Consider the following 12018-nt stretch of genomic DNA (forward strand, 5'->3'; position numbering starts at 1 on the left):
GTGTATATAAAGAATCGTACAATCCTTGGCCCATAGCAAGCTATTGGAACATTTGTACTACAATTTGTTTTACTAAAAAAAAAAATGAATTTTTTTTTAAAAAATCAAAACACATTTTAGCATATAATAGGCTAAATATTTCTTAGAGTGCTTAAGTCAGTTATACAGACTGAAAGAGAGGAAATAATGTATTATTGTACTGGCATTTGTCTTTTTACATTTTATTTATTTATTTACTTATTTATTTTACAGTAGATTGCATTTTGACATATAGTACACAAATGGAGCACAGCTTTTCATTCCTCTGGCTGAACATGGTTCAGTCACTCCACTAGTGTAATAATATATGTATACAGAATAATATCTGTCTCTTTCTACTCTGGCATTTATCTTAAGATACAATGTAGAGGGATATATAGTCTGTATGGTTTTGAAAAGGAGAATCATGCATTTTCAATTACAAAACCCTAGCATCTTGCCACAGTGATTGACACATATAAGACACTTATTTTATATTTGCAGACATCCTTAATAAATGAATGGAGTCGTGGTATAAAAACTCAGGCACCCTGCTTGGACTTGCTGTGGAGAGAGCCCTCCTGCTGACAGTAAATCCCAATACCCAAGAACAGAAGGTAGGTCGCTGTCCGTGGTTCTGAACCCTAACTTTAGTGGATCTGTTCATATTTGGCAAATTGCTCTCCCCTCAAAAATCCCTTTCATGCAGTCTACTTTCAAGGTACAGTGACAATCGTTCCCCAAATGTTTCCTAAATGGGCTAATTCCAACTATCTCGGATCTCTTATTAATGTTTTTAAGTGCCAATGTCTTTCGTGCTGAGCCTCGAAGCTCTCTTCATAAGAACTATGGATTTATTTCATCTGGGCTTTGATTTTTAATGTGTTGACCACCTGGAGTCCTTGGCTGTCATCTCAGAGAGCAGATCCCTCGGCCACACCTCCTTCTTGAAGAGTTGGCAAGTCTGCCAGTGGTTCCTTTTTAGAATCCCGGGAGGCAGCAGGACTACACTCTCTGGCTCTTGCAGTCAGTCCAGCCCCAACAGCTACAAGAGCTACTGTTCTGCTCTCCCTCTCACCACTCAACAAAAAGATCCCCCAAGCCCCTGGGCAATAGAGTCCATTCAAGAATCCTGGGAGCACTGTAGTGTAACTCTTTTGGCTCCCATGCTTCATCCTCAGATAACACACAGCGTGAGTGTCCGGTTCGCTGCGGAAAGACTCACTATATGAATTCTACCGTGTCAGCACCCCCTTCCCCCTCAACCCCCACACACTTCCTTCCTCTCCACTTATCCACCCTTTTTGCAGATGGAGGCTCATACTAAAATGGCCTCTAAACATCAAAAAATTAAAAGTAAAAAATATATATATACTGCGGGTTATTGTGTATTTGTGTTTGTTGTGTGTGTGTCCATCCGCGCTTGTGCAAAATCTCCAAACGTCACAGTTCATAATCAGGGCAAGCGCGTTGAGAAATCCCAGGTCTTTCCAGGGATTCCCTTTGCCCTGCCCTCCTCTTCTTCAGCATCCCCACCCCAAGGAGGTAGGTCTGGGGCTTTCGCAAACCACTACTGCAGAGAGAGAGAGAGAGGGGGGGGGGGGGCACACAAATCTGCTGCAGTTTTTCTTTTCCTTTCACTCTCAGTCCTCTTAGGCGAACAGTCCCGAGCGCAGGGTTTCGTTGCATTTCTCCGCATCCACACTGCAGCCCGGTACAAGTCCTTCCCAGGTTTCAGACTGCCCGTTCCACTACTAGACCTTCTGCGGACCGGCTGGCTCCGGCTCGCCCTGGGTGGTGGGTGGTGCTCGCACCGCCCCCACCTTCCCCTGGGGCCGTGGAGAACCGCGCGCTGGGCTTGTGTGTGTGCGCGCGCACGGGTTTCGTGGGGGAAATCTTCGCTGGAAGCTGCTGAGTCGCTGGCGGAGAGTATCCTGAAGCCCACCAAAAACCTCCAAAGCACTAGAGCATCCCTAAAGAAAAACAGAGTAAAAGAAAAACAAGAAGGGAAAGCCGTTTCCCGAAGGCCTGGTTTTCCAAGTCTCGGATCCTCCCAGAGCTGAGTAAAGGCGCAGTTGGTAGCAACCGCTGCTGGAACCAGTGGACTTAGAAAGACGTTTTTTTCCCCTTTCGGGAGGAGGGAGTGAGGGACTTGCAGGCAAGAGTTGCACCTGGTTTAGGAACCTGCAGAGAGGAGAACTCTGGGGTAAGTAGTGTTCTGGCACTAGAGCAGAAAGGGGGAAGGAGTGGGAGGGGGCAATAAAGGGATGAAAGGGAGAGGGCAGGGAATGAATTATGCAGAAAAAAAAAATCCCCAATATTCCGCAGCGGAGGGAGAGCACAGCACAGCACTCCCAGGATGAGTCCCGCCTGGGTTTCCTGCGCGGAACAAGCAGGCGCGAAGTTCTTTTTAAGGAGAGGAGAAACTCAAAGATCCTGGAGGGTAACGGAGGCAGCCGGGCGGGGCGGATCGCAGAGGCGGCCGCCAGGGGCTGGGGCCGAGGCAGTGGCCAGGGCCTCAAGCTCTGACGCCCAGCCTTCTCCTCCTCCTTATGGCCGGGTTAAACCTCACTTCCCCACCTTGGACTTCTGCCTCCGCCCCCGGTTGCCCGGAGGCCCAGCTGACGTTGGGACTACAGGCGGCTGTGAGAACGCTCACCTGGCCGAGCCTCCTTCTCCTCCTCCTCTTCCTCCTCCGCCTCCCGCCCCCACCTGCCCTCCTCCTCCTCCTCCTCCTCCTCCTCTCTGAATCGGGAAGCGTCGGGATCCGTAGGCGAGGAAATAACGACCCCTGCAGTTGCATTGCGGAAAATCTCGGCGGCGGCGCTAGTTGCGGGCGATGGAAGCGAGGCAACTGGGGGTTCTGGGGAGCCCAGGAAAATAGCAAAGGAGCAGAAAGCGCGCGCGCGCGACGTAGGGAGCCAGTGGGTCCCCCAACGCGCCCCGGTTTTCTGCGCCCAGCGGTTTCGCTCTGGGTTCTGGACACACGGCCCCAACCCGGCTTGGAGGCGGCCGGCTGCGCGCGGACTTGGGGAGCAGGGAGGGTCGGCGGAGGCTGCCGGTGGCCGGCGGTTTCTGGCAATAATCCCTGCCTCTCTTTCTCTGTCTGTCTGCTGTGTCTGCTCCTCCTCCCACCCCCGGAAGCAGGAGGAGAACGTCCCTGAGCGGAGAAGCCACCCTCTGACCATGCCCCGGTGAGGGGCGCGGACTTCGAGAGCAACTTGTCGCGGACTGCCTGGGTTTAGCCAGAGAGCTAAGAGCTGCCGGGAGCCCGGAACTGCACGGCGCGGCCCGGCGGGGGGCTATCGTCTATGTCTTCTTGGGGCGCCTGGCGGATCGGGGTCTCGTTTTTGCAGGAAGAGCCCAGCGCTGGTGGCTTCAGGTGGCTGCCGCTGCCGCTGCTAGTGCTGTTTCCACCACTGGTGCGAGGAGCAGAGACGCGCGAGTGGGGAGACCTCCGAGACAGCGAGGCATCGGACATGTGTCAGCACATCTGGGGCGCACATCCGTCGAGCCTGAGGGGAGATTTGCTGGAACAATTCAAACTGCGATATTGATCTTGGGGGTGACTGTCCCTGGCCGGCTGTCGGGTGGGAGTGCGAGTGTGCGCTCGCTCGGGAGTGTGTGTGTGTGTATGTGTGCCGTGTCGGGCACCCCCCTTCCCCCCCTGTTTTCCCGTCGAGTGATGCACTTGGAATGAGAATCAGAGGATGGAAATAGTCTGGGAGGTGCTTTTTCTTCTTCAAGCCAATTTCATCGTCTGCATATCAGGTACGGGACGTGTTGGAGTCACGGGGCGGGTTTGGTTGATATTGTGATGTTTGGAATGTATGGGATTTTATTGTGTGTAGACATAAGGCGGGAAGGGAGGGGTGTTACAGACCCATTCCTTTCTGTGGGTTTGCTGTTTTCAGAATCAAAACCCTCCAAGCCCAAAGGGTGTGTGTGTGTGTGTGTGTGTGTGTGTGTTTGGTGAGGGTAGGATCTGTGTGGATTCCCTGGAAGGGAAAAAAGGAGAAGGAGGTGGGGGTTTAAAAAGAAGAGGCAGATGGGTGTTGATTTTCAACTGCTTTTCTGGCTGAGAACTCTGGCGCCGAAATCTGAGCCTTGGCAACCCCCACCCCCATCCCCTGGCTTTCAAAGTTCCCAAACTCGGTGGTTCCTGTCTGGCAAAATGGACGAACAGCCCTGCCCTGATGTTTAGACACTTTCAAGAGACTGCAGGAGGATGCGGGACTGGGGAATGCCATCAGGGACCCAAGAGATCCTCCATGCCTTCCCTAAATACGGAAGGATGGAGGTGTTTGAAACCTGGTGGCACGCCCCCCTCCACCACAAATAAAAGAAAAACCCGTCTGAAACAATATCACCAATACCACTTTAGACCATGATCTTCCTTAATTCCCAGTAGTGAAGATGTGCTAGCTCAGACACTGATTTCAGGCTACTTGTGCCAGCCTGTGATTTGAGAAGCAGATGAGAACCCAGGGTGTTGAGATAAATGAGGTAGGGCTTGTGTGTGGCTGCCCCTGAGGGTCATGTGTTGGGAGGGATTCTGATTTCTGAGCAGTGTCTTTGTTGGTGCAGGAAACCCAGGATGGGAGGGAACCAGTGAGGAAAAGCCCCAGGACCAGCAATATTCCCCAGTTCAGTGGCTCCTCCCATTGGCCAGCACCCACTCCATTTCCCTTCACACCTGCTGTTTAAGCACCCAGAGTGAAGCCCATTTGCTGTGCTCCTTTCTGCCTGCATTCCCTCTGCAGAATTGGGGACTGAGCCAACTTCCCATGAAGTCACCAAAAGAGAGCAGGAACCTTGCCCCTGTGAGCAAACCCATTAAAGCAGCATTGGGGATGGAGAGACATGTTTCCTGTTTCTTCCTTTAGCCCTTCCAGTCTCCATCCCCTAAACCAGACCTGATTCTGAATATTAAAAACCCTTGTTCCAAGCTTACCTGGACCTAGTTCCAGCTACCATTCCTTAATTTCAGTTGTCTCCTCATAATGCAGGAGTTGGGAATCAGTTATTTGAAATTAGTGTTTGGGGCTTTCCCATCCTACTAAGAAATATTTTATAATATTCCTCTGTAATACTGTAGTGAGTGATGTTGTATATTGTACAGACAAGAAAAAGTACCTGGGATCACCCCAATTTCTCTAGTGGGTACACTTTTATTCTATAATGCATCCACGAGTAAAATTCCCAAGATGACTATAAAGGTTTATATCAATCATATGTCCAAGGATGGACAGGGTGACATCTCAAAAGGCCGCATTTTACTTCTTTTTCTTCTTCATGTCTTTTGCAAACTCTTTCTCTTGTTCTAGAATATTTTTTTTAACTAGTAATTAAATAGGCTTTGCCTACCCCCTTGTCTAGCATCATAAATAAGTTTCCAATCAGACAAGCCATCTGAGTCCCTTAAAGATTAACAAAAGGGGAACATTCACTGAGGCTCTAGATTTCCCCTAGCATTTTCTTCTTCCTCAGCCCTTGCCCTAAATTTTGCCAGGCAATGCCATAGGGGAACAAGTTGAGGAATCTGTGCTTAGCCTCCCAAAGAAGTCTTGGTGGGATACCTGTCATAGCTGTATTTGATTTGGTGTATCAGCAACTAAATTATTCAAATAGGAACATTAGGAGGGGTTATTTCTAACCCAGGAGTAGAGCTACCAACCCTGTGGCTTTCCGCATGTATTTACTAAATAATCATCATTGCTGTGTAATGAGAGGATAAAAGTATAAGCAAAATTGCTAGCTATTAGCTAAACACAGGAAACTAGGTTAGCATTCCAAATGCCTAGTGAAGATCTGCATTAATTTGCACTTTATGAAGACATGTACTCTGTATTTATACATCCATAAACTTAACTTCAAAAGGTCATTCTTTCTCCATGGTCAAAGTGATCTCCTCCTCCAGTAAGCAAAACTACCCATTAAGTGATGCCTGTGTATGTCTGAATTATGATTAGTGGTATAATCATGATTCACAATTGCCACAGTTTGGGGACTTGGTCTCCTTTCTTCTCCTATCTGACAGCATTAGGATATATAGGAATGCAAAGCACTAAGGTTGAATAATTATGCCTCAGGGAGAGTTTAGTGGGTCTTTCATTTCTGTTTCTATGATTTGCAGTTTTAATTTGCTCACAACTGAGCTTTACTAAAAGGAACATAACCCTGTGATCATAGGCTCTACTAAATCATAAATTAAAAAATATAAATAAAAAACAAAGCACTTCACCATCTTAGAATGAGTTGCCCTGACCAGTAAATGGGTGTTCATCTTCACTGAGTTCCCAGACACTGATGATTGATGCATTAGTAGGGTGGAATTCATTATGGAGGAACACACAACTGGAAAAGACCAGCCCAAATCTGCAGTATAAACATTTTACAGAAGGAAGATGTTGGTAATAGCTCTGGCCTATGGAAGGCATATTGACTGAATTTCATTTGATGGCATTTGCTTTCAGTAACACTCTGAGCTTTTTGCTTAGTGTCTTGTTAACCAAAGTTTCCAATTTCTTCTTCCATCACACCCCCAGCCAAATTAAAAGTGTACCCCAGGAGTTTTTTTTTTTTTTTTTTTTTTTTACTATGTTTATTTGTAGATATTGCTTATGTACAGCTACCTGGGCTTGGCACACTGATGGTTCTGCACTGGTAATTTAGTTAAATGAGACTGAGGGTCTGCTTGGCCAGGCTTAGCTAGCTTCTGGGTAGGTAGCATGTGTGTCCTTCCTCCAAGAGATCATATTAATATTGGCCTCTTAATGACAACACAACGAGCTTAAAGAAGGAATGCCATGAGCAGGGAACTCTTCTGGCTCCACATTAAATTTAGACCTTATTTTACTGAAAATGTAAGGCAGCAGGATCTGTAAAGAGACCAGGAATGGATAAACACACACACACACACACACAGAGAGAGAGAGAGAGAGAGAATGAGAGTGAACCAGAATGATTTTTTTTTTCTGTGCTAGCAAGAGAATCATTCCTTTCCCACAAAAGCAGCTCAGATCAGCGAGAATGAATGAACATTGAGCATGAGGAGAGAAATTCCTGGTCAAAAAGACAGCTGCCTGATTTAATTCATACAATGTATCCTATTTCCTCTCTTACATAACTTTACTTCTTCATCAGTTTATTCATAATAGTAGCAATAACAATTTAAATTGTGTGGTGCTTTTACACATTTTAAATATATTTGCAGATATTTTAACTTTTTTTTTTATTGTAGAATTCTTGGGGTAATTTTGTAGATGAAGCAATGAAAGTCCACAGAGCTTTAGCCTAGGTCTAATAGTGAAAGTTCAATATATCATTTATGTTTGATTCAAGATTTCTTTGAAATGTTTTAATTTTTTTGTATTTTGATGTTTCTAATTGAAAGAATAAATTGGGTTCATTGAATGTAAGTCTTAGAAGAGCTTGGAAATGAAGTTTAAAGCAAAAAACTATAGTATGAGACTAGAATTGAGATTGTATTTGACTTGTTGTACCTGTCAACTCAGTGGATGAAACTGTCACCCAGATTCCCCTGCATCTCATAATCAGCAGTTCCTATAAGCACAGAATATTTATCTAATCTGAATATTGAAATGGTCTCAGTTTAATTTATTTATGTGTAAGTAGAAAAGGGACAATAGTACACATCCCACAAGTTTGTTACATGGATTAAATGAGATTATATATATATGTGTGTGTATATATAATTAAATATATATATACATATATTTATTTATTTATTTTCTTTATCGCAGTGCCTGACACATAGTATATCAATTTATCTTTTATTTCTACAAATCTGAGACTGTATAGGTTTGGTTAATGTAGAGTAGAGCTGTGTGTTCTTCCACATCAGTTATAAAATCAGCAAGCACATTTTATAACATTGACCATGAATCCTACTTCCAAGGATGCCTTGGCCAGAAAGTTTGAAGTATCTCTAATTTTCCTTCTCACACAAATGAGAGCAGTTGTATTAGGCTTTGGTGCATCATCATGAAGTTAACCCAGTTTAAAGCTGTGAACCAACTACTGAGATGCAGTCTGGAAAGTTAATAAATTACCTGGTAACCATGTAGTACTCAATACCCAGGAGATCAGCAGAATTTTCTTTATTCTGCTTGTAGATTTATAACTTGGTGTAGACCCAACTTTAAAGTACTTACAAAATGACACATTTGCATTCAATATGACTTCAAATAGAATATCTTATTAAATGCAAATGAACCCTACCCACACTACTCATCTAATACTCTCATTCATAATGTGATTTCTCTATATTGAGTTTCTCACGTGACTTCAGACAGCCAGTCATAAACAGATAACCATCATCCTAGATGAAACTCTCCAGGCACTGGTCAGTGAGTAAAGAGAGTTGTCCTAATATAAATTCCCAAGGGAAAAAAAAAGAAATAGCAATGTGGAGACTCATTCTCTTGGGTAAGGAGAGAGGTTTGATTGCCATTGAGGAAGTCAGTTTCTATAACCTTAACTAGATTAAAGTTTACATATTTGTATTTAGAGTTTAGCTCAGAACTGAGACCCAGGTACCATATGGGTATGGTAGCAAGCCCTTACAGAAAGAATATGGAAGTCACAAGACCCACTCTGTAATACAACTCTAATCACCTATGTGACTTTGGCAATTATCTTAACCTCTCAGTCTCGTTTCTTCATCTGTAAAATGAAAGTTATATTTGCTTTGCTTATTTCTAGAGGATTGTTAAAAGAAACATCAGAACATGATCCCATTCGTCATGCATCGCACATGTAGAGTATCTGTGGATTTATATATTATGTACTGACCCTGTTTAAGATAGAGTTGTAAAAGCAAAGTTGAGAAGCATACACATGATATAGGAGGGTATAAGATAGCATTTAATTGTTTATAATTATAAAAGTTGTATTCCAAAGTGTATTTTGATAGAGAGCAATAAGAGTAATGCTTCATTGCTTAATACAGGACATACATTCTACAAAAGAGAGAAATCAAGTAATGAAGGAGAGGGAGGATATTAGATGGATGTTAGAGTTCTGGATGTAAGAGATGGGAAAGAAAGAGGGATGGGTGTGTCCACAGACAATAGCATATACAAACAGTATGTTTGGAGGCAAGAGCTGAAATCAAGTGTTCACTTGGGGAGATACTGGAATGTTGGGAGGAGTCCACGAAGGGAGCTATTGAATTAGAGATTATGGAGTGTCCTAACATATTTATTCTCTTTGTGATTTTTATTTTTAAGTTATGGCTCCTTGCATTGATTCAATGGATTGAACTTGGTTCAAACTTGTTTGCAATTCTAACATTGCTTTGGATCTTAAATTAGTGTTGCAAGGTCTCCAGTAAGTGCTGAATTTGCATAGTCTGTAACCTATTTAAATTGCAGAATGTTCAGTTCTTTGGGGGACAGGGAGAGAGAGGTTTGATTTTTATCTCTAAAATGAAAGTAATAACACTCAAGGTCGTGGTATTTATAGGGAAATTATAAAGATAACAAAGCACTGTTGGTAAAATACCCAGCTCAGTATCTGGAATATGACTGACCAAATTATATATATAACATATGAGAGTAAGCACAGGCTTTGGAACTAAGACAGGCTTACTTGTGAATTACAACTTTGTCTTTCACTCTTTGTGTTGTGTTGGGAAAGTCGTCTGGGTTCTAGGAGCCTCAGCTTCCTCATCTGTAAAATAAGGACTGGAGAAAATGTACATAAGATATTTCTTTCATAGTGTCTGGCATGTGGTCATCAGTGAATTGAAGCTGTCTCCACAAAATTATTCTTAGTTCATCTTCTTCATTATCATCATTATGATTGATGCCAATAATAATAATTATTGTTGACACTTTGAACCATTTCTTGTAAATGCCAATTAATTATTTAGTCATTTTATTCTGCGTTCAAATAGAAAAGTATTGAGAGCTGTGTGCCACAGACTAGAATCACAATAATGAACACCACCCGGTTCTTCATATTTACAAGATAGTATGTGTTATATGATAGAGGTGTGCACAAAGTATTCTGGGAGTACAAAGGAAGTGTAAGTAGCTCAGTGGTTGCAAGTGGGGAAAGGAAAGATTTATAGAGTAGAGAAAAGCAGGAAGGAATAGCAGGAGTCAAGAGCGGTATGTTTGTTGGTAGGAGATTTGTAAAAAAACAAAATATGAGAAGTACAGTGATTTAGGCATATGGAGGTAATGGGATGAAAAAGTCATTATAGATAGGACTACAAAAAATAAGGACTGGCTTAATGGTAAAGTGTTCACCTAGCATACTCAGAGCCTTGGGTTTGTTGCCTAGTACAGCCTAAATAAATAAATAAACAAATAACCTGGAGCTTGCAAGCCAAGATGAACAGTCTAGACCTTAGCTTTTCTTTATGAGAAGCAAAGGAGGAGGTAGGAAAGTGACATAGTCAGATTTGTTTGCAACTTAATAAAATATTTTTATACTTTGTAACAAGCCATACTGTTTTTTCCCCTTGTTAATCTTTATTCTTGATCACAAAACACAAAAACCTATTGAAAAACATCCTAGCCTCCTAGATCAATTAGCTCAACCAGCCTTTTGAGTGACAAATAAACAAAAGAGAAAGGGGAGCATTTTTATCTCTCCTGTGACCCTGATTTACCCTGATATTTGAGACTTAGTATTTTCATGTTAAGCAAATGCAACTGTCTTCAGTTTGTATATGAATAATCACAATAATGTCTTTAACAGTAGACGAAGGCCAAGAGAAACCAATCACCCATACATGCATTTATGTCACGAAGATAAATTAGGCCAAGCAGTAGATACACTGTTTGACACACAACAGATGCTTGAAGCAATACCAAGTATTTTGCAGCATTTTTACCTTCCCAAAATCTGCACAACTCTCATTTCTAATAGACTAAATGTTCACTTGGGAAAATATGCTCTTGGTACCCTGAATCATATACCCATTGCACCTTCTCAATGTTTCAGTTACTAGAGAGTGACTAGAGAGATGTAAAATGAACATGTCTCCTTTGTCTGCCTAATCATGCAACACCTGTTGAGGGTATACTGAACTATTGAGGCATTGGGGAGCTAACAAGAATGAACAAGACACTGAACTTGCCCTCCAAAATCTTGGTAATCAAATAAGAGACTAATGTAAAAAATAATCGTTACAATCGAATGTGTTAAGTACTGTAATGAAAAGATACAGGAAGTGTTTGAAGGGAACAGAGAAGGGATATCTGACTCCTCCTGGAGATGAGAGGGTAAAGGTAAGAGTATGTCATGTTAGTCAGAAGATGCTTGAGCTATGGCTTGAAAGATGTTGAAGTGTTGGCTTGAAAGATTTGTCTGATGAGGAGTGTGATGGAAAGGGATGACCATAAGAAACAACATTTGCAAAGGCAAAGGAGGATTAAGGCGCTGGTCAAGAGGGCAATATGGCAACAGCTAGAGTGGAGTGTGGTGGGTGAGGTTGAGGTCGAGAGTGATAGGAGATACAATTTCAATAGCCATGATGCCTTGCATATAATAATGTCCCTCTGTGCAGAAGAAGCCTCCTTTTTTTTTTTTTTGGCACTGGGGATTGAATTTAGGGGCTCTCTGCCACTGAGCCCAGCCCTATTTTGTATTTTATTTAGAGACAGGGTCTCACTGAGTTGCTTAATGCCTCACCATTGCTTAGCCTGGCTTTGAACTTGTGATCCTCCTGCCTCAGCCTCCCAAGCCACTGGAATTACAGGTGTGTGCCACTGTGCCCTGCAAGAGTCCTCCTTTATAGGCCCAAAAAAGTATGAAGTTTGTATCTTTCTCTTCATTAGGAACTGACCAGTCAGGGGTGAAGTTTCTGGCTCTGGTCCACCTATGCTCCATTTGACCAAGATCACTGGTCATTTTTCAGTGTTTGTATCTGGCTCCAGGTGAATTCTCAAAAGCTTTTGAGACAACTCAGATATAGATTATAGAGGTTATCTCCTTACTTATTTTATTGCTAGGTATTTATAC

At 43.0% G+C, this 12018-nt stretch overlaps 1 protein-coding gene across 2 annotated transcripts in view; it reads left to right on the forward strand.

The window, feature by feature from the left end:
- The first annotated feature begins 1814 nt into the window (after nt 1-1814).
- Nucleotides 1815-12018, forward strand: part of Ca10 (carbonic anhydrase 10) — a 494041-nt gene continuing 483837 nt past the window's right edge. Inside the window, exons 1-2 of one of the 2 annotated variants that reach the window (XM_058571496.1) lie at nt 1815-2224; nt 3163-3789. In XM_058571496.1, the coding sequence (XP_058427479.1) occupies nt 3729-3789 (61 nt within the window). In that variant the 5' untranslated portion in view covers nt 1815-2224; nt 3163-3728. The remainder of the gene's footprint in view (nt 2225-3162; nt 3790-12018) is intronic. The other variant, XM_046420608.2, reaches the window with a different exon arrangement.

The sequence above is a fragment of the Marmota monax genome, unplaced genomic scaffold, assembly GCF_021218885.2.
Source record: "Marmota monax isolate L192 unplaced genomic scaffold, Marmota_monax_Labrador192_F-V1.1 WCK01_AAM20220418_F8-fsc00064, whole genome shotgun sequence".
In the NCBI taxonomy this organism is placed as follows: Eukaryota; Metazoa; Chordata; class Mammalia; order Rodentia; family Sciuridae; genus Marmota; species Marmota monax.